Source organism: Rattus norvegicus, chromosome 18 (assembly GCF_021556685.1).
Source record: "Rattus norvegicus strain SHRSP/BbbUtx chromosome 18, alternate assembly SHRSP_T2T, whole genome shotgun sequence".
NCBI classification, from domain to species: Eukaryota; Metazoa; Chordata; class Mammalia; order Rodentia; family Muridae; genus Rattus; species Rattus norvegicus.
In genome coordinates this window covers 61,423,862-61,446,629 of record NC_141551.1, presented here as the reverse complement: position 1 = coordinate 61,446,629, position 22,768 = coordinate 61,423,862, and the positions used below count along the sequence as shown (strand labels likewise).

The 22,768-nt window shown below is 46.5% G+C and overlaps 1 protein-coding gene across 2 annotated transcripts; it reads right to left on the bottom strand.

Annotated features, from left to right (window-relative positions):
* Positions 1-2,934: 2,934 nt before the first annotated feature.
* Grp (gastrin releasing peptide) lies at positions 2,935-16,379 on the bottom strand. 2 transcript variants are annotated; one of them, XM_087592065.1, is made up of 4 exons: positions 16,127-16,374; positions 9,635-9,879; positions 8,398-8,548; positions 2,935-3,306 (listed from the first exon to the last, which is right to left on the bottom strand). In XM_087592065.1, the coding sequence occupies exons 1-3, from the start codon at positions 16,269-16,271 to the stop codon at positions 8,435-8,437; spliced, it is 504 nt and encodes a 167-aa protein (XP_087448191.1). In that variant the 5' UTR covers positions 16,272-16,374; the 3' UTR covers positions 2,935-3,306; positions 8,398-8,434.
* Positions 16,380-22,768: the final 6,389 nt, after the last annotated feature.

Here is a 22,768-nt window from a genome sequence, read left to right as displayed (position 1 = left end):
TAAACAAGATCCCTTTTGTGAAATAAAAATATAAAACTGAGATGATGATGATGGTTTTTGTTGTTGTTGTTGTTGTTGTTGTTGTGTGTGTGTGTGTGTGTGTGTGTGTGTGTGTGTGTGTGTGCGTGTCAATGCCTATGTGTGCATATATGCCTGCGAGCATGTGGTAGCCAGGGGTGATGGACATCAGGTCTCTTCCTCAATTGCTGTGCACCTTATGTTTTGATGCAAGGTTTTCCACGTGGAGTCTGAAGCTTGCTCATTTGGGTACGCCGGCTGGCTCATAAGTTCCCAAGATCCACCAGTCTCTGCCTCTCCCTTCATGGGTGCTGACTGAAACACTTTCCCCAACTTCAACTGGAAAGATTTTTATATTTAACCACGCAATCAGACTGCGCTCAGGAAAAGCAAGGCATGCTGACAGCATCAGAAAGAATTACTGTCTCTGTGTTTCAGAAAGCTATGAGCGGTCCCTTCAGACTATGACACTTCCTTGGACGTTGATCAATGGCCTCTCAGATCCCTCATGGTTCACGGTGATAATCTGCGTCTTTCCAACAGGCCACGTGCCATACAATATTTGTGGACAAGTGCAGTAGGAAGGAAAGTGGGGGCAAGTGGAGAGATATTTAACTGATTTTCATTTAATTCGATTAGTCGGAAGATACAAGCAGAAGCCTCCACACTGTGCCGTATTGGGGAAGGGGAATTTGACCGTAGTCCATGACTGCTGACTTCCTGTGAGTCTAGTTGGAAGGAGTGAAAGAATTCCCACCCCCTGTTTGGATTACTCCCTGTCCCTGATGTTGGAGCAGCCCCAGTGTGAACTGAAAGGGGGCGTTTTCGACGTTGCAAATTTACCGCGCTGCCTGCGAGTCCTATTTAATAGTGTATGAGCCTCTAATCCAAGCGAAGATTGACCGATTACCCAGAGCAATTCACTCTACAGTTCACACACAGGAAAACAAATCTGAACGCTGTGTTGTTTTCTTCCCTTTCAGACGCATCCTCTTGATCATCCTGTTAGACACAATGGTCTTTCTGTGTACAAAGCTGCTCTGTACGCTGTACACAGTTGTGAGCGACCCCCCACCCCCATCCCCAACCCCACCCCCACCCCCACCCCACACCATACTTTCCTGGAACTCCAAGCTGGAGTCTAGTCTAATAGGTCTTAGGTATAAGAGTGCAGAAGCGAGAAATTTTTTGGAAAGGAGGGAGAGAGACGTCTGTTATGTGTGACTGACCACATCTTTGGATCAGTCTTTCCTTGTTTGGTGGGATCCCAGGATTCTAACAGCAGTCTCGAAGTAGAAGCCTGAAAACTACACTTCCCATCTGCCCTTTCAGCTAGAAACTGTCATGTGCTTAGGATCTCACCAATCAGACACATTCAGTTATGATGGATTTGTGGGTGAGCTCTAGAGAAAGAGGCTTTCAGGGTTCCAGGTGCGAACCTAAGAAGAAAAGTGACTTCTACCAGCACGGGATGTCCAGCTGTTGTCAGGAGACTAGCAAACAAGTGGCAGTCTCACTAGGGTCACTCAACCATCGGCTCCTTGCCTGTCTGCAATGCGGCAGTTAGGGAAAGCCTGGTTAGGGTCTGCAAGAGTCTTTTTCCTATTTTCTTCTTCCTATTGGAAGATGAGGCCTTCCAAGTTTACGGTCCTTAACTAGTTTATCTAGGTCCTTTATCTGGCACAACTCATCATCCAGTTCGTTTGTAGGTGGGGATGGGGTGTGCGTGTGTGAGCAGGGGCGGGAGGGGGAGTGTATAAGTGTAGGAGTGCACTCTCAGAGGCCAGAGGAGGATTGTTCCCTTAAGACAGGGTCTCTCACGGAACCGGAGCTAGGCTGGCAGTCAGCAAACCCCAGCAATCCTCCGGATTCCTCCTTCCACAGTGATGAGGTTATAGGTGTGGGTACCACTATGCCTAGTTTTTTATGTAGTACTGTAGACAAAACGCAGGTCTTTGTGCTTGTGCCACAAGCATCCTTACCCGCGGAGCCTTCTCCCCAGCCCTGTGATTGAATTCTTGAGGAACAGGCCCACAAATAGCCCAAAGGCGGCAAGTAGGGGCGCTTCAACAGACAAGACACAGAAAAGCTGTTTCTTACCAGGTCTCAGTTTGGATAAGTTTTGAATCAACAAGGTTTTAAAAGATACTAGATCACGTCACCCCTTTAATGTTTCTCTGATGAAACGGAAGCGAGAGAATTTTTTTTTTTAAGATTTCAGATGCGATTTTTTTCCCTAAACGAAGAAAGTCTGAACCATATGGCAACAAGTTTCAAAATCTGTTCATGTGCAAATGTCATGATAAAAATGGGGCTGGGGAGGGTGCATGGACAGCCAGGCCACATTCTTTGAAAACAGAAAATCTCCTGAATTCTTTATTTATTTATTTATTTTTTTCCTTTTTAAAGGGAGGCTGAGTGGATCTGACCGGGTGAAGTACTCCTCCTCTCAAAGCAAACAAACAAACAAACAAACACAAAAACAAAAACAAACAGTATTGTTTGCTACGTATGTTGAAAGGAGGTTTAAGAGGGAGTGACCCAGGTGTGTTTGGAGTCCAGTTCTGTCTACCACGTGACCTTGAGAAAGTCACCTGACCTCTGTGATCCTTCGTCTCCTCATCTGTTAAAGCAGGGTTTTTCGGTTCATGGGACCCTCCTGGGGAATATATCAAGACACTAGCAACAGCATGATTGAACAGGGTAAAGACTGCAGATGAGGCCGGGAATCCAGTCTCCCTCTCCCGCCCAGCCCATCTGATGACAACTTTCCACAGGTTCTCACTAAGTAACCCTCAAAGGTGCCAGCCGGTGATTCCTCCTGCCTTAATCAGTGACCACAAAAGTATGTTGTCAAGGCGTTTTCTGACATGCTATCTTTTCAATTGGAGTTGAAATGAGGAGGACAAGTTGCCCTTTGGACAGTGTGATTACTGAAGCTTTTTATTGTGAATGGTAGCAGATTGGAGCCCCAAATCCAATCAGCAAAAAAGCCTAGCTGGAAAAAGCGTTCACTGGAAAGCTCTTCCTAGGTAGTTGTTCACAGAAACAGGTTCAAACCAGAAGATGCTGCTCAAAAATCATGAGTTTAGTTGCAGTTGAGTGACATGAGAATAGTTACGTAAATTGCACAAAGGGAATCTTGTTGATGGTCCAGTAGAATCAATGTTTGCAGAAGGCAGTCTCTGGGGGGTTTTGTTTTGCTCCTTGGAAGCCGCCCTTGTCATGGTCCCTTCAGCTGGCAGTTCCTTCCTTCCCCTTGAGAACCTGGAGCAGAGAGTCTACCAACTTAAAGAAATACATTAGAAATAGTTACACACATAAGCAATGGGGAAATCTTAACAGTAACAGGAAACCCATTCCCAGCAGCCCAGTAGCATCCCATGGGAGAAAGGTAAATTCCCTGGTAAAATCCCAAATCTTCTGACTTGGAAACTCTGGTGAGGAGCCCTGTGTGCTGCCTTCGCAAGTCTTCTAGAAGATTCTAAACACAGTGTTAGAGCATTCATACTCCTGAGAAATAACTTCTCTCATCATCTCTGAATTGGGGCCGGGGGTGGGAGTGGGGTCCTTGTGCTATGTCTGCCAATCTTGTCTTCTGATCTAATTTCTTGGGTGTATTTTAACCATGGTAGAAAGTTGAAGGTTTTATTTACTATTGGAATAGAACTGGGAAGGAGACGGGGGGGGGGGGGGACTATACAACGCTACCCCCTCCCACGCTGTTATGCTACAACAGTCAAAGCTCATTTTTGAATCATACATGCAACTGAACCAGGAAATAATAGCAGAGCCGCAACTCAAGGAGTTCATCTGGGTCTCCACCCAATTCTAAATGTCTTGTCATTGGCTTCCTGTGACTTCTGCTCAATTTCACTGAGAATTGAAGGAAAAAAAAATACTTACAGATCTTAGAAACTTTACTCTTTTCCAGCAACTTTTACCCAGAGAGGCGAGAAGCTAGATCTTATTATTTTTAACCCAGACAAGAGTTTATTACTCTTCCCAAGTTTCTCTGGCAATTTAGTTCCCCTGCTTCCGGACTGGTCACTTGTTTCTAATAAGGGAAGTCGTGCTATTCTTAGGCAAATGGTACCTGCTCTGTAGCTCAGCTGTGTGCAGCAGATGCTAATGAGCCCCAGGCTTCGGATGGATTCCCACACAAGCCAATTAGCTTCCCCTTCCTCCCTCAGAAACAAGACTGCAACCACAAGACTGCCGGTCCTTAGATCTCCCCATCTCTCCTCCCAGGTGACCCAACAGCCATAAAAGAAGTCGACTGAGGATGAGGAGGAAGCCCACTCCATCCCGCTACCTCGAAATGTTGAGTTGAACATTTTAGCTCAAGTCAAGGAAGAGAAAGCCAAGTAGAAAGGGCAGGGGGAGAAGAAAGTTGAGTAAGCTGAGGATGGAGTACAGCAGAGAGAGAGAGAGACACTGTGGTGGTCTCAGTCTTCCTGCACAGAAGTTACTGGGGTCACTGGAGGGTTATCAGTTATTGTTGATTTCTGTTGCTTTCTATATATGAAACTCCCTTGGGAACCGCTCTGGTTTCTTTTCTGTTCCTATGATAAACTATCCTGAGTGCGATATGACTAATCTTGGTTGTCAACTTGACCCACCTGGGGAGAGGAACCCTCAGCTTAAGACGTGCCTCTGTCAGAATGACGGGGGGGGGGGGGGGGGGGGGCGGGGAGCAGGTCAGGGAGGGTGTTTTCTTGATTGCTAATTCATGTAGTGGGGCAGCCCTGGGCAAGTACAGCTGGGCTGTGTAAGAAAAGTTGCTGACCATGAGCCTGGAAGCAAGCCAGTAAAGCTGTGTGCCTCCTCCATGGTCTCTTCATCAATTCTCGACTCCAGGCTCCTGCCTTGGTTTCCCCCAATGATGGACTGTGACCTGGAAGTCAAATAAGCCCTGCCTTTCCCTTTTCCACGTTGCTTTTGATCATGGTATTTCTCAAAGCAACAAAAAACCAAACTATTATACTGGGGGGGAGGCAAACTTTGGGAGAAAAGTTTTATTTTAGCTCACAATCCCATGTTTCTGTTCATCGTGGGAAAGAAGTCAAGGTAGGAAACCAGTCAATCATATCACATCCACAATCAGAGCAGAGAGAAGCACATGTTTGCTTGCCTGTGTTCAACCTGATTCCTCTACTCTTACACTGTTCAGGAATCTCTTCCTAGGGGATGATGCACCCACAGTGGACTTAGTCTTCCCACATCTATCAGCCTAATCGTTATAATCACTCATAGAGGTGCCCACAGGCCAACCCAATGTAGACAATCTCTCATTGAAACTCTTTTGCAGGTAATTCTAGATGGTATCAAGCTGACAATTAAAGCCCATTATCACCGAAAATGTTCAAACATTAAGAAAAACTCTAAGTGATTTAATCAATGAGAAGGGTCCCTTTAAAATTAAGACAAAAGGTGGGCACGGCGGTGCATGTCTGTAATCTCAGCTCCATGGGAGGCCGGTGGAAGAAGATCACCAGAGTAGATCACCACTGCCTGAAGTGCATAGCAAGACTGGGGAGGGGGGGGGAGAAGGAGAATAAAAAGGGAAGTATAAACCTACATTTCCTTCCAGAACAGCCTCAGGAAGTTCATCTGCAACCCCTTTGTTCATGACCACAAATAAAAGGAAAAGACAATGGTGGCAGAGCAATGACCGGGATCTACATTACAATAAACTCCTTCTTTGACTCTCAGAACATTCCATGACCGTGTCCAAGATTATGGCTTAGGTCCTGGCCCTGACCTGAACCCTAATCCATGCTACAGAAACCACGGGATAGGAGTTCCACTATTTTCAGGATCTCATTAAAAGATCAGCGGAAAGGGAATGGGTAAAAGAAAGATAAACATTAACTTGCACAAGTCTGGCCGTTCTTGCTAGCAAAGCTCTGGGACCTGTCTGCTATGATCCAGTGGTTCCAGCCAGTACACATGCCCACACACCACACTGAATTAAGTAAATATCTTTGCCATCAAAAGAAAGGAAATGCTCACTTCTAACTACAGCTCTGGGCGAGTTGGCAACGGGACTTGGTGTTTTACGGCTGCAGTGAGCAGGGAGAGCATGCGTGGAGAGTTTTTAATTTTAAGCAGAGTCCTTCAGCCTCTGAAATCTCCTGCAGCTAATTCTAGTGGTTCTCCGTGAGATTATTAAACTTCTCTCTGACGCTGGGAGATACATGGATTTCTAATAGGCCAGTTCTCTTGGCACTCTCTCTCTCTTGAAGAAGAAGATCGTTATAAGACAGTTTCAGTTTTCACAGTGACATATTTTCACTGGGGTGAAATGTCCAAAGCAAGATAAGCAGTAAACTGTTCTGCCCTCTGTGAAGACTAAACTCACTTTTACACTTGTTTTCCACAGTTCTGGAAAGTGTATCCAAGAGAATAAGACCGATGTGTGCAATAGTTAATTATTCAACTTGAGGTGGAAGAAAATGGGATGATGGCCCTTTAAACTTGGGGAAAGGAAAACAGCACATAAAAGGAGAGATCAGAAAGCAAGGACTGAATATACATATACATATACATATACATATACATATACGTATACATATACATATACATATACATATACACATACACATACACATACACATACACATACACATATACATATACATATACATATACACATACACATACACATACACATACACATACACATACACATACACATACACATACACATACACATACACATATACATATACATATACATATACAGTGCTAGACGTATTGTCCTCTTTAAAGGAGCCACTTTCCATGAGTACCTCCTCAATCTATCTCATAATATTGCCACACAGAGACCTCATAATCCCTCAAAGCTCTGATTGAATATTCTGCTGAATATGGGACATTTGGGGCCCTTGAGAAAGGACTTGAGTTTTTAAGGAGATCAGTGATTGGCAGAGCCAAGTTCAGGGGATAAAGTGACTGCAGCTGAATACTGCTGTTTGCTTAGGAAAGGGAAGCACTGTGGGAGCCTGAGAGATGGCCCAGCAGTTAAGAACACTGACTTCTCTTCTGGAAGACCCATATGGAGGCTCACAACCATCTGTAACTCCAGTTCCAGGGGACCCAACATCCTCTTCTGACCTACAAGAGCATCAGGCTTGTACCAACAATGTATAAGCATATAGGCAGGCAAAACACCTAAAATATAAATATAGCTTTCTTTAATTTTTAAAGAAAATTGAGCACTGGAGGTGAATAACACAGTTGTGTGTGTCCTTTTATGAATGAGCTACAAGGGTAAATGCATTTGATGCTTGTAGAAGTTTATCTTTGAGGTCGAAAGGGTAGTGATATTTTTAAATTATTCTTCAAATAAATGGGAACTACACGGTTATTAAATATCCACTCTAGAAAAGCATTTGATAAAAAAAAAAAAAAAAAGATGGCCAACTGGGTCTAAGAAGCCACTTACAAGTTCACAGTACCCTCAGAGCAAGCAGTCCTTTGACAGAGAAGGAACCTGACCACCTAACACCCACAATCCACTTACAGCAAGAGATTCACCCAGTGCTTTGAGTACCATTGGTATTGATTTCTTCATTGACTGATTTGATCTAGATTTTTCTTCTGAATAGAAGCTACTGAAGGCTTTCTCTCTGAGAGTTTCGTGCAAGAAAGGAGCTTTTACTTTGCATTCAACATCAAAAAATCCCCAAGGATGGGGCAGGGGGGAGGGGGGAGTCAAACAGAAAGCATCCCTCCAAAAAGGCTAGTCCCAACCCTCTGTAAGGGCCGTCAACGACCTAACCAACATGGAAGAGAGAAGCGGGGTGGGTGTGGGGGGCGTCTCTGAGCTCGGTGAATGACAAGCAGTATTATCCATCTCCAGGAACCGAGCAAGGCAAGGCCACCCTCTCCATCCCGTGTCCCACGTGTTAAGATGACTGGGTACCAGTCCCTGGATGATGAGGACCTGAAGGGCAATACTGTCCCAGGCGAAAGGGGCTCAGGCTATTGCTTTGGTACCATCAATGATAAGTGGTGTGATTCAGTTTCCCCACCCTCAAAATGCAGGAGCTGGAGCTCCACTGAGTAGCAGAGCGTGCTTTTAGCGAGTGTGAGGCCCTGGGTTGGTTCCCAGCATCAGATAAACAGTATATAGAGTAACAGAGGCTCCCTCCTGACAGGGTGTTCACCTGAGGTAACTTACCTATCCTACCAGGTGGATCACAGTGTATGGGTTTGGGCACATGAGCGAAGGTCTCAGAGGATACCCCCTGAGCTGAGTTATGGGCTAGCGCAAGCTGCCTGACGTGGGTGCTGAGGACTGAACTTGGGTCCTTGGCAAGAGCAGTGTGTACTCTTAATCACTATGCCATCCCTCCAGCCACACATTATTACCTTTTAAAGAAGGTAACGTTGACTTTGTCCCATGGTTTCAAAGGCTTCTGTCCATCACGAAAGGGCACGATAGAGCAAAGTGGTTCACCTCAGGATACCCGGGAAGAATGGATGCCTCCATCCTACCATCTTTATTTATTCTTTCCTTTTCCTGGACGTGTGTTGTGTGTTAAAAATTAGTGATAATTACCTCACTTTCAGCTGCCCTGTTTCCTATAAAATCCAGTCTCACTTATGTGTTATCTTTGTATCTCACCATTACCACTTTGGTGTTACTATATACCAATAAGTCCGTTGTCCTCTGATATACTCACTGATTTTTTGAATATCGGAATGCAACTTGAGTTATTCAATCTTGGAATAAATAAAAATCACAACTTTGTAGATGAAAAAGGGTGCTCTCCTCTGAAAACAAGACATCTGTAAATAGGTCCTTTCTTCCTCTAGCGCATATCAAAAACTAACACATCTGTAAGCCCACAAGAATTTATTCAAATACTGTCTGTGGGCTCACTATCAAAATATCCTGGTAAGAAGTCAGTCGTGGTGGCACACACCGATAATCCTAAGCACTGGAGAGGCTTAGCAGGACAATCTCCAGTTAGAGGCCAGCAGGGGCTCCAGAAATTCTCATGAAGACCATAATTACTGCTTCAAATGAGCAGGATGACTAATGAAATTTCTGCACTGAACTTTGGAACTTAGGCTATCATATCAAAAGTACAGGTAGCCTAGAATGACAGTCTGCTTAGCATACATGGATGTTGGCCTAGCAGAACAATGGAATATCTTCATGCCATGGTTAATCCACATTGTCAACTTGACTGAAATTAGAATCACTTAGGGGACGCGCTTCTGGACGTGTCAGTAAGGCTATTTTCCAAAGAGTTTAACCCTGAACGTGGGTGACACCACCCCTTGAGCTGAGGTCCTGGATGGACTGAAATGGGAAGAGAAATGGACTAGAGCACCAACATTTATCTCCCTATGACACGCATGGGCACCACCTCACGTTCTGCTATCACACCTTCCTCAGTGAGGTGAGCTGTGCCTTCAGACTGTGAGCCACGGTAAATCCACATTTTCTTAAGTTGCTTTTGGTCAGACATTCCGTTCAGCGATGGAAAAGGTAGCCAATATACGTAATGAGCAGTTTCTGTTCCCCTTATCAACACCCCTGCCCCCAGAACTCTCCCTCAATACCTCCCACCCCTCATCTGAAGCCCGATTGTTTTACCTTAGCATTTTGAGCATCACTGAAGTAGCTGCCATCCTCTGGATCCCAAGTAGGCTGGAGACTGCCCAGAGGCTGATCCTGAGGTGGCTGGTGGCTTCTGTTCCTCGTGGCTTCGAGGAGGCCAAGCAAATTCCTTGCAGCTTCTTCCCAGCGGATGTATCCCCTCAGTTGCTCCTTCAGGCCATCTCTGTCAGCTGCATACAGGGGCGGCAACTCATCTGTGCTCTTCTTCCCCATTAAGTGTCCTGGGAACACAGAACAAGCCAGGGTGCCACAAACCCAACTGAGGGGAGCAGAAAGAGCAACTGAAACGGGCACCTGGGCAGTCCCAGTAAATGCAGATTACACAGTGTTATCTTACTATTAACACTTAGTCTATGCACAACACATGGACTTTACTATCAGTTCAAACGGCGTAGTAAACTGATTCAAATTCAGAATTGTGTGTAACCCAGGAGCCCCGGGTTTCGCTACTAACCTCTACTCACTAGTGGGGTGACCTCAGACAAGTGCTGTAGCACCCCAGGCCTCAGTGTTATCAACTATGAAAGAAACGGGGCAGGGCAAATCACATCTAAGAAAGCTTCCGAGCGTAAATGCCCTATCAATTCTGCGAGTCCAACTGAAAGGCAGAATCCCAGCATCTCCCACCACCAATTTCAAGTTTCTGTTGAAAATAAAAGTCTTGATGTATTCCTTTGTGTGATCCTTTTTTTTAATGTTGCCTTTCTCTTATCTGTAATGCAATTGTACCAAGGGAATCTTTCATTTAAACTTTCTCTGAATTTTAGCTGAAATTGAATCTAGAAAACTCTCCTGGAATTGACGGTAGGTTAAGGGTGTAATGAAAAACTGGTTGAAAAACAAGTTCTGACTGATATTCAGCAGCCACATCAATTCAGGGGTTCCTTTTGGGTCTCCAAGAATATCTCAGTAGTTCTAAGCATATGTGTCTGCCTTATAAATTAATTAGTTATTCCTATGAAGGAGGCCAAAGTTCTAAATTCACATATTTAAGAAGTGGGTGACCAACCCCAGTTCTGCATTCTTTCTTTTTTTTTTAACTATGTGTGCATGTGCATGAGTGTGTGTATGCATGTGTATATGTGTGTGCATGTGTGTGTATGTGTGTGCATGTATGTGCATGTGTGTTTGTGCACGTACATGCATGTACTTGTGTATGTGTGTATGCATGTATACATATGTGTGAGCATGTGTGCATATGTATGTGTGTATGTATGTGTGTGTGCAATGTAAGTGTGTATGTATGTGTGTGCATATGTGTATGTGTGTGCATGTGTGTCTGTGTACATGTGAGTGCATGATGTGCATGCATGTGTGCATGTGTGTGTTTGTGCATGTATGTGTGCATGTGTGTGTTCATGTGTATTCATGTGTGTACATGTGTGTGCATGTGTGTGGTGTCATAGTGCACGTCAATGCAGGTCAGAGAGTAACTTGAGGGGGTTGGTTTTCTTCTTCTACCATGCGGGTTCCAAGTTTTGAACTTAGTTCATCCAGCTTGGTGGCAAGTGCAGACCCCCAGTCTACATATTTTGGGTTTGTTTATTTTTGAGACTGGGTCTCACCAGGTAGTCCCAGCTACTCTCAAACTCACTGAGATCTGCCTCCCTCTGCTTGCTGGGATTAAAGGGGAGCGCCACCACACCCAGCCAGGTTCCAGTTCTGAACACTTTCATCCTTCGAGTGGACACACGTTATTTCTGTGCTCCCAGTTTCGCTGACACAGACTTGTCTGCTGTTAATAAGTCTGTGGTGCTTTTGAGTTAACACGGACAGAAAAAAAAAAGTCTCGTGATTCCCACACTAACTGGCATTGGTCACAGCCAAGGGAAACGCAGCAGGAATAAAACGCGAATGGTTGTCTATGGCTTGAAATGGAAAGAGACCCTTTCAGCAGCATTGCCCGCCCTCTTTATGACTGGCACATGAGCTGCAATTGGCCGTTTGCAGAATGCTCGAGTGTGAATTCTTCCGCTTGATTGACCCCAGAGTAGGGTGAGATGTGTGGAAACCTCCGAGTCATAAGCAAAGGTTATAGAGCTAAAACGAGGCTAGAGTCCAGTTTCTACTACATCACACTGTTTGGAGTATCTTGTAAATTCCCAAAAGCTGTGGAGTATCACCCTGGGATCTGGGAATAAAAACATGATTTATGAATAGCTCACATCCTAAAGAGGAGCAAAGGACCTTATATCAGGGAATCAGATATCATGTAACTTGAAAAAAATTAATTCTGCTAACAGGCAGAATTCAAAAGAGATTTTGAGTGAGCAAGGAGCACATATCAGTATTCCATGATATCATGTGACTTGAAAAAGTAATCGTTAATACCAGGCAGCCTTTGAGTGAGATTTTGAGTGAGCTCACCGCTCAAGTCCCACTTAGAAGGGATTTCACACTGCTCAAAGATCTTGTTAAGGACACCGACCCAAAGGATGGATTAGTCTCTTACATTGTTTCTGTCACCTGCTGGGTCAACCTGGTGTCCAGCTGTCCACTACATTGCCATGCATTCGGCCCTCACGGCGAGTACATTAGACAGCTTCCCAGGAAAGCCGATGCGTCATCAGCGCTAGTTACGTGGAGGAAATTGAAATCGTGGTGGCTGGAAGACAGCATTGGAACCCTGATGCTCACGGTAATTACCTCAGTCACTCTTGGAATCTCTGATTCCCTGTCATCTAGTTAAGATGTTGAAAATGAGGAAGGAGTCATCGCCAATAAAGCAGTGGGGTGACGGAGGTGTTTGTGTGAAGATCTTCATCTTGCCGTGCTGGACTGGCTACATTTGTGCACTTTGCTCGAATGGCAAAATAGATCCGCTGCCCATCTCATTATTGATCTAACGTAGATCCCGGCAACACTAGACTGAAGGCCAGTACTTGCCTGTTGGCAGTGTGCTCTTTGACTGCCCACTTCTGGGCACACAGACCCGTTATTACAGGAAGTGCGCCATCTATAACATCCCAGGGAAGCACACATTCCCTGGGTCCTATTTCATTTCTGAGCTCGCGACTGTCAACCAAATGATCGTCTCCATGGCAACATGGACAGGATACCCACTTCCTCTTCATCTCCTATCATCATCTGTCACACATACGTATTAAAATAATGGACATCTCAATAAAGAGAAAGGACAAGCGCATTTAAGAAGTAACAATGAAGCTGTGCTCTTAATGGGGAAAAAGAGAAGCTTTTGTCCCTTTAAATTGTGTGACATTCCACTAAAGGGCAGGTTTGAAATGTGAATTAATTTCTTCAGAGTAGAAGCTAGAAAACTATCCTAATTTGAGAAAATACCCATTAAGATATACAGTATTGTGTGCTTCCAAGAAATAGTATTTACGGAGCAGAGGAGATGGCCCAGTGGTCAAACCACTCATCAGTGCAAGTGTGAGGACCAGAGTCCAGATCCTCAGAACCCATGTAACTGATGAGTGGGCCTGGTGGCCTGCCAATCACTCCAGCTTCAGGAGATGTGGGCAGGCTGGCTAGCTAGACTAGCCACATCTGTGAGCTCTGGATCTCACTGAGAGACCCTGCCTTCCCCTAAAGGGAAGGAATAATCAAGGCACCGCAGTGATTCTAGGCACCCCACTCCCCTACACACACATGCAAACACAAACACACACCCCAGTGCATCGCAGACACACGCACACAAGCATGCACGTGCATGTACATGCACACACACGGAAATAGAAGGTGGAAAAAAGTCTTTATAAGTGCACTCTGTAAATTTCAGTCTTTGTTGGAGCCCTGCAATGGCTACCGATCTGCTCTGCATCCCGAGGTGTCACCTAGTTCAGTTTTCCAAGTCCTGCTCCACATCAGAGTGAAAACCACAGCTAGGAGTCTTTGGGGGAAGCACAGAGAACAGTCGCTAGCTTTTGTGTTGACATCTATTTTCATGATACACGCAAAACATTCCATGAACGTGAAGCCCCACAAAAGTGTGGGCCGTTTTCAGGCTACGGAGTCATTTTCCATTGCTTCTCTGAGCTGAAAAAACATGGCTCTGGGTGAAAGCTGTACTGACAGTCTTCTTGTGGACACAGCAGGGGTTTAGGCCTAGGGTATAACTAGGCTGAGAGTGAAGGCTAATGCCTGGGATCCCAGCACTACAAGAACTGCGTCAGGAGGGTCACAAGTTCAAAGCTAGCCTGGGCTACCTCATCAGACCCTGTCTCCAAAAAGGGCTAGCACTGGGCGACGTAACTCATAGAGCATTTGCTAGTATGGGTTCATTCCTTGTGTCACCGAAGTTCAAACAAAACAGAACAAAAGCAGCTGTGAGCTGTGTGCTTTGGGAACTGGAGAGAGTGGGGATTGTTTTAGGGTGTTTTAAGTTAAGTTAAATCTGAATAAGTAAATTAAATTCAAATACAATTAAATCTCACATCATTCACCCTGGGTGATATAGCACCTATCCAAAACATACTTCTTGTTGCTGGGTTTGGTTTGGTTTTCAAACACAAGTGTAAGGCCTGAGTAGCCTGCATAGCAAGTTGGAGGGCAGGTTGGGGACCTTAGGCAGTGGGGGATGGAATTGTAACTCAGTACAGAGGGCTTGCTTGTGTGTACAAGCCCTGAGTTACACACACACACACACACACACACACACACACACACACACACACACGCACACACACAGAGTTAGTAGTATTAAGCTAAGAAGAGTGCATACATTTGACATGATGTCTGTGGGACCACTATGGAGGGTGTTTAGGGGAAGTCCCCTAAGTACCCCAGGACACGTGTGCCCCCTGACTACAGTGTGTCAGCTTCAGCTTGGCTTAGACCACAGGTCTGACACTAGGTTCCCACCCATCTCTGTTGTGTTTTTGGTCTTCAGGGGTTGACCTATAGGCCATGAGCTCTCCTTGTGTGAGGACAGAGAGGAGAGGGGAACGATGGAGTTTGGAGTATCAGTTCTTCCTCCCTGCCCACTGACTGCTGGCTGATTCAGACAGTGGCCTTTTAATCTAGACTCTAATAATACCCTTTTAAAAATTACGGGCTCTAACTCTGGGTTCTTCAACACCTTTTCTCTGCTTCTCCTGTGCCAACCTACCCTTTACTCTCTGTCCTGTCTCCTAGAATCCTAGTGTCCCCCCAGAAGCCACAACTTCTTTCATCCCTGGGACAAAACATCTGGAAACTACAGGACGGCAAGCCTCTTGGCCTCTCTGGCAAAATACAACACGGAAGTCCAGAGGCAGAGTTTCCAGTCTCAGTCCTTCCCCTAGAATCTGAGACTTGGTGGAGTAATTTCCTTTCCAACATACTGTTCCTTGTTTCTACATATCTGACTAAGGAAACACACACACACACACACACACACACACACACACACACACACACGCACGCACGCACCTTCAAGCTCTTTAGGGAAAGCACTAGTTTCCCAGGAAATTTGAGATAGTCAGAGTTGACCGCCTTTGCAAAAGCTCAGAAGACCTTGGACTCTGCGTTCTTGGAGGCTGTGCTTGCCTGCGTGGGGAGGCAGAATGCCTGGAGGTGATGCTGGGAGCTTTGACACTCAGAGCTCCAGGTGATGCTGGGAGGATGGATGAGTGCCAAGCCACTGCCTGCTCTGGCCTCCCAGTTTCAAGGAAGCTCTAAGCCCGTGTTCCTCAAAGCCCAGACTCAGCCTCACTCCTCACCTTCTACCTACTGTGTAACAGTCCTCTCCACCTGGGCTGGAGCCCAGAAGCCCAGAAGCCTGGAAAACAGGACTTGTTGGCAGAAGTCAGAAAGAAGGGAGGGTTGAGGGTGATGTTGTGGATCTCAGAGATGGACGAAAGCCTGGGGGCTTGGGCAGCAGGGGACAGGTAAGCTTAGAGAGCAGACGTGATCCCTGAAATCTGCCAAGGCCAGGCGTGAGGGTCAGCAGGGGTGGCATGGAGGCCAGGGAAGAGCATTGCTGAGTATCTGAACGAAAGGGGAGAGAGTGGGGAGCACTGTATTCAGGGCCCTACACCCTGTGGTCCTGCTCTGTGCACCACTACAATCTGGATTCCAGCGCACAAGGGTCCAGTCCAGCAGGTTAGACTAGGATCAGAGATAGATGTACTAGGGGACCTCGTTTCCTAAAGTTATTTGGGAGCAGACCCAAGCCAGATAGGGGAGCGGCTAGGTGAACAATAGAAGGCAGCAGGCAGGTGCCAAGGGAAGATGAGCTGCTCTGGAGGGGTTTGAGATGCCCCGGATGCCCCGCTGAAGAGGGATGCTCACAGGTACTAAGTGAGAGGGAAGGAATCTAGAGATCAGTCTGCCATCAGCAAGGGGGTCTAACAGGTTTCCCAAAAACAAGAGAAGGTGAGATGGAGTTTAGGGAAATCTCGGTAAGTGTTTCAGTAGAAAGAAAGGAGCCAAGCCAAACTCCCAAGCAAAACGCTGAGATGAGGAGAGATGGGGCTCCCTCTAGCTAGTGAGACCCTCTGAGGAGAAGAGCCCAGGGACACTTACCTACAGCCCAGTGGCTGCCGCGCGGATACATCTTGGCCAGGACTGTGCCTCCACCTGCGCCTGTCGACACCGGGGCAGCTGGCCCCCGGGGAGCCTGGCAGAGGACCAGAGCCAACAGCAAGAGCGAGAGCTCGGAGCCGCGCATGGTCCTGGAGGGAAGCCCTCAGAGCGCTCCACTAGGCTGAGAGTGCGTTGTCCCGACAGAGCAGTGACAGGAGGACAGTTCTCAGGAGCTCTGCCACTGCCGCTTCGACTCCACGCGGCCCCGGACTTTATATAAAGCAAGCCTGCGCGGGAGGGGCCGGGGGCTCTTCCACCCCGGACCTGAGCACACTGACGTCTCCCTATAGCGAGCCGTGCTCCCAGATGCCTGGCCGGGAAACCATCCATCTACAGCGAGTGATGAAAGGCTGAGTGTACCTTGACCCAGCGCCCTTTCTCTCCTAGTCCCATCGGACTACTTTCTACCATCCTAGACGTCTTCTCCAACGAGGTATCACGAACCCCCCTTTGCCCCTGGCAATCCCCAAGCAGCAGCAGCAGCCTCGCTTGTTCTGCCAGATGCAGGATAACGCAGGAGGAGGGTGCGCTCTGCGTGTATAGAGCTAAGGCTTGCTGGATTAAGCACCGGCCCCTCTGGCAGACTTACTGCTTCCAAGAAACAGCAAAGAAAAAAAAAAGAGAAAAGAAAAAAGAAAAAAGAAAGGGGGGGGGACCACTCTCCTGCGAATTTCCCTCACCAGCAATTAACTCAGTGTTCAGTGTCCCTTAGCTACTTCACACATGCAAGGCTTCGGTAGAATTGTTCACTTTCCCTCTGCCCCTTCTGTTCTCACTTCTGAAGACTGGTCACCCTCCCCGCACAATTCCATCAATGTTAAGGGGGCACGCACCACACCGATGCGACAATAAATAGAAGCTTGTAGGATGTTGTTGCCTACGGTTTGGCTGCCAGGCCGATCCTGTGGTTGTGCCTAGACTAGGTGAAGCCCTGTTTCTCACCAAGGGCTGGTGAACTGCTTCACTGTCTGGGGCTTGATTGCTCCCTGTGAACATGATGCTGATAAAAGTCTCTGGTCTGAGTTCCTGGCAGGATGCTACATTTGTGCCTTTCTTGAGTGATCACACACAACACATTGCATGGCGGTTTTCTTGGACTTAAAATGTATTTTTGTGCATGTGTCTGGCTCTAGGGAGGAAAATGCTGATTTTAAGATTGTTTTTAGTAGCCAAAGAAATACAGTAATACTATCCTGAGGGAGGGATCCCAGGGATAACCGAAAGGAAGAAGAAGGGATGGGGTGGCAGATAGACACACACACACACACACACACACATACACACACACACACACACACACACACATATAGACACACAGAGAGAGAGAGAGAGAGAGAGTGAGAGGGAGAGAGAGAGAGAGAGAGAGAGAGAGAGAGGAATCCATAGTGGAACTCCACCTCTCCAAGGTTCCCAGTCTCTGCAGCCCATCCCCAGGCTGGCTGCAAGCTGCCATTTGGCCCTGAGCACACATAGGCTGTCCTCCTCTCCAGCACTGTGCTTGTCAGGGCCGCGGTCTTACTTCTCTGTGAATCTGGAGAGCTCTGGATCACAGGTTGCTAGGCACACTTGGTGAGCGAATGACTTGTCCAAGAAATGGTCAGGTCTAATGCCTTCTACACCCACAGAGGAGCAGTAAACCCTTTCCCCTCCAGATTAAGTGCTGGAGGAAGGTCCTTTATTTTAGAACCTCACTTGTGTTTTGAATGCTTGCTCCAGTGGCACTATGTTCAAGACTGTGTAGCCATTAAGAGCTGAGGGCTGGGTGACTTTTGAAGGTCAGGCCTGGTCCTGGGTGTGGCCTATTTCTTCTTCCTCACAGTCCACTTCTCAAAAGCAGTCTTACTCCTCATTCTCACCACTGTGAACTGCAACATGCCTTGCCCTCCATGCTGGACAGAGAGCATCTGAAAACACGAGCCCTCGTAAGACTTTTCTCTCTAGGCTGTTTCTGTCGAGAATGTTGGTCACGGCGACACGAAATGAGCCGACACGAACCTTGTAAATGATGGTTTCCTTACAACGCCGAGGAAAAACCTTGGTGCACAGTCCAAACACTGGTGCACAAAAAGGACAGCTCCTCTGTGACCGAGGACATCTTACCGTCTGTGTGTCTCTTGCAGGCCTGGAGGCACGCAGGCCCCTCTTTCACCTCAGCTCTTACTCTGAATACCCCAGCCCACAGACCTTCTGCCGCTGAAAGCAGAACCATGTGGTTAGAGTCACATCCTACTTGGGCAACGATGGTGTCAGCTCTGTTCGAGACTGCTTTGTGTTCAGCCCGCAAGGAAGGGACTCAGAAGACGTGAGTGGACACGGTGTCCTGCAAGTACGAGAGACAGCTCAGCCTCCTCACCAGAAAGACAATGGCTTGTTGTCAGGTAGGAGCTGGACCTGTCCTATATCTGATTCAGATACATGAACAAGCCTCAGTAGATTCTGCCTGTGTGGCTTCTTGGACGAGTTTTAGAGACATCCCATGGTCTGACTTTTAGAACTAATTAACCCCAATGCAAAGCTAAACTCCTGTGAGAGAGCTCTCACCCGGCAGTGGTCCGTGTGATGTTATTGTTGTTTTCTTTGCTCTGGGGTTGTTGTTCTTGTTTTGTTTGTTTTGCTTTTGTCCGGGGAAGTTGTTCCACATGCATAGTTAAGAGACAGGAGTCCGGGGGCTGGGGATTTAGCTCAGTGGTAGAGCGCTTACCTAGGAAGCGCAAGGCCCTGGGTTCGATCCCCAGCTCCGAAAAAAAAAAAAAAAAAAAACCAAAAAAAAAAAAAAAAAAGAGACAGGAGTCCGGAGGTCATTTTGTGGCTCTTCTATTCTCTCCAACGCAGGGAGACCTAAAGGGTGTGCCCACAAAGAGTTTGAGAGCTTGCACCAGCATACATTGATCTGGCCCCTGTTATGGGGAACATCTTCTGTCCCAGTTACTTCTGTATCTCTTAGACAAAACCCAGGACAGCAACGACCTGAAGGGGAAAAGATTTGATTGGCTCAGAGTTTCACAGATCTCTGTCTATCGTGGTAGGAAAAGCAGTTCATCCTATCCTACTGGTCCAGACAGCAGAGAGAAGTGGGATACCAACTTCTCTCCTTCCACCCCCGCCCCCCTTCATTCTCTCTGGTATTGTCCTTGAGGCACACTCACAGGTAAAGACAGTGAAAATTAATGATCCTATCATGAGGAAGAAAAATGTCAACTGAACTAAACACTATTCACTGCTATCAATGACTTGGCGTGCGGACACTAGCTGTTAATCCCATTGAGATAGGTAACAAGCACCCTCCCTGTCCACATGGCCTAGGTTGCAGTTGTCATGGGGTGGGGGGAGCAAATGTGACCACTTTCCTTGTATATGAGCTGAGGTATAACCGGGCTATTTTGTTCATGTCTCTTTGGTCAGTCAGCTACATGGTTACCGGCAACAGCAAAGGAGGCTGGGCCTTGAAGTCTTAACAGTTATGCACCAGCCCTGATTGCATCACCACAGAGGGGCAGATGAAGTCTGTACGGCAGCTAAGAACTTCTGTGTTTAGGATGGCTAAGGTACTTGGAGAGCGTTACAAATTTTATTCTATAAATTACTGAATCCTACGGAACTGGTCAGCAGGATATGGTCCTGGAGAGAAACAGTGGAGTCCTAGCCTACATCCTCCCTGCTCCACAGTGCCTGTCCCTTGGGGGTTCTCCTGTCACCCCTGTGGGCAGCACCTTATGTTTAGAGCTGCTATTGGCCACACGAGGGCACTTTCTATTGAATCCTCCCTCCCTCCAGCAACATTTCATTTGATGTTGGTTTGTTTGTTTCGGTGGTGCTGACATGATCCATGGAAGGAAATTACACATCACCATACTTATCAAACCAATGAAGAGTACAAGGAGTCCTTTATTCTGGCCAGTGGCTGAAGAGTGGGCAAGCTTCTCTGAAAGACTCTTGGTACTAAAGTCCAAGGGATATAGCATTTTTAAAAGGCAAAACCCACGGTGGCATCAGTGTTAGTTGAGAATTCGAATAACCTTCCCACATTTGTTTTGACAGAACATAGTAATTATTTGGGTCACGATGTAACAAATTATTTTCATTTACGCCTTTATCAGATATTTTAGTTTATACAAACATTATTTATTTCAGTTAATACATCTGGACCATGGTCGGGGTCATGAAAAGTCCCAAGTGTGCTGCCAAGGCAGACATGACTATAGAGGGCTGAGAAACATCTAAACATATTGCCTCGGGCTTGGTATTCCATGACTTTTGGTATGGTAAGTCTTGGACATTTCTTCTTTGTGGTTATCGTTTTCTCTTCTGAAGTTCAAGTTAGAGTGAGCTTTTTACTATGACACCATGGGGTCAGGACAAAATAGCATCACCTTAATCATTTTAGGACTAGGGGTTGAAACTCAAGTCTCGCCTGTGCTAGTCAAATACTCTATCACTGAACTATATCTCACCTTCCTTCTAAAAAATAATTTGAAGACAGGCTGGCCTCGAACTCATGTCCCTCCTTCCTCCACCTCATGCACAGCTGAAATGGAAAACATGAGCCCCCAAGCCTGGTAACTAATCTCTTAAACTTTAGCTATTTCCACAAATGTACAATGAGGGAAACAGCACAGCCTTCAACAGCTCACTTTGCTTCAGCAAACCTGGGGTGACTGCCAGTTTCATGTGAGCCCTGTGGACTTGAATCTTGACTATGGTTTGGTTTAGGTGGCTATGAGTATCACTTTGTTGTAATCGTGAGTCCGGAAAGAGTCATGTCTCATGGCAGGGCAGAGGTAGACTCAGCAGGGACTACTGAAGGCCACACACTGACATTTCTACCCCGTGTCACCGGGAGTCACATGCAAGCCATTTTGTGAGCCTCCGTCAAGGTGTAGGGGGAGTATAGGCTGATCATCATGCAGAGAGGTCAAAGATGGGGGCTAATGTCTCCTTGTATGGCAGTGCAGAGAAAGAAATGCAGTAACACACAGCACAGTAAGATGGCTGACGGAAGTGTGCTTACTTACCTTGGAGCATGTATGACTCTAGGGGTTATCTTGCATTATTGTTAGGGACATTTAGCATCTCTGTGGGAGATGGCTAGGGCCACAACCTTGTACTTCCAGAGAATTAAATAGCTGTTTCCTACATTAGACTGCTACTCCCTAAGGCATGCAGTACATGTCCTTTTAGATACATCAGACTTCAGGCCAACTTGCGCCTTATAAAGTTCTGCTTCAAGAAAGCTTGGCTGGATGGCATGATTTGAAGGGAGAATCCTCCAAACGTTTAGAAGGTCTCATCTAAGCAGGCCCCACTTAGGCTAGCTCAACAAAGTAGAGTGTGAGGTGTTGTGAGACCACAGGGGGGCTAATGGGGAAACCCCCAAAACAGAGACTACGTCATTCGTCTGGTTGTCCGGATGTGAGGACTACGGTAGCTCCTGGACTCGCACACACGCCACGTGAAGGGCTTCCTCCTCTGTGTGACTATTCCATTCTCCTCTGACTGAGCTCTGTGTCCACATTCCCTTTCTGGTGTAAGGTTAGTCCACTTCCCAGCCCACTGCGGTCAACCCAGATCCTTCTGTCAGGGGGCAGCTGTCGCATCAGCTCTAACATCGGCCTCTGTGGCAAACTGCCTGTTTGTCAGTTTCTCAACTCCCAGTCTCCAAGAGACGCACACTCTGTCTGTGTTGTTCTCATTGCATGGGGCTGTAGGCTTCTCAAGATCTCATGGACTGATCTTCATTCCACTCCACAGCAAATCTACCTGCTCAGGGTCTAGGAACGCATGCAGATAGGACAGTGTCCACCTTGCAGCCTCTGGGTAGGGCTGTCTTCCTAGGCAAGGGTGTGGTAGGCACCCAAGGATCTCAGTCTCCTCCTCCTACTCCCTGGGGTGTGTTGTCTTAGGCCTGGTATTCCATGACTTTTGGTGTGGTAAGTCTCAGACATTTCTTCTCCATGGATATTGTTTTATGAGATTCCAGTTCCGGTGAGCTTTAAAAACAAAAACAAAAAAACTGGGAAGCAGGCCCTATTTGTTATAACTGCCTACTTTGATTCTCCCAGGACTTAAGAAACTGTTAGGAATGTCTAATCAGTTGAACAATTTGCATCCTCACAGAGAGTCAATATGTCTCAGACCAATTCAACAAAGCAGTGTGAGAAGGTACCCTTCTCAATGGTGTTCGGGTTAACTGTGTGTTTTCAGCAGACTTCTTCAAACAAAAAATACCTCCTGTGGTTGTACCACCACCTGTAGAAGACTCCAGAATGGGAATCTCCATGCATCTGTACCAGTGCCTTACAAGGTGTCAGGCTGGGAGTCTCTGCATAAGTTTAAGTGGCTAATTCGGTTTTGATTTTTTGTTTGTTTGGGGGAAGAGGGTTGTTTGTTTTTTTCCCCCTTTTTATTTAAAATAGATTTTTTTCATACAACACATCCTGATTATGACCCCAGATCTTCCTCGCCTCCCCACCCACACAAATCCATACCCTTTCTCTCTCTTATTAGAAAACAGAAATTAAAAAAAACAACAAACTTTAATAATAAAATAAAAATTTAAAAAGCAGAATAGGGCAAAAGAGAAGC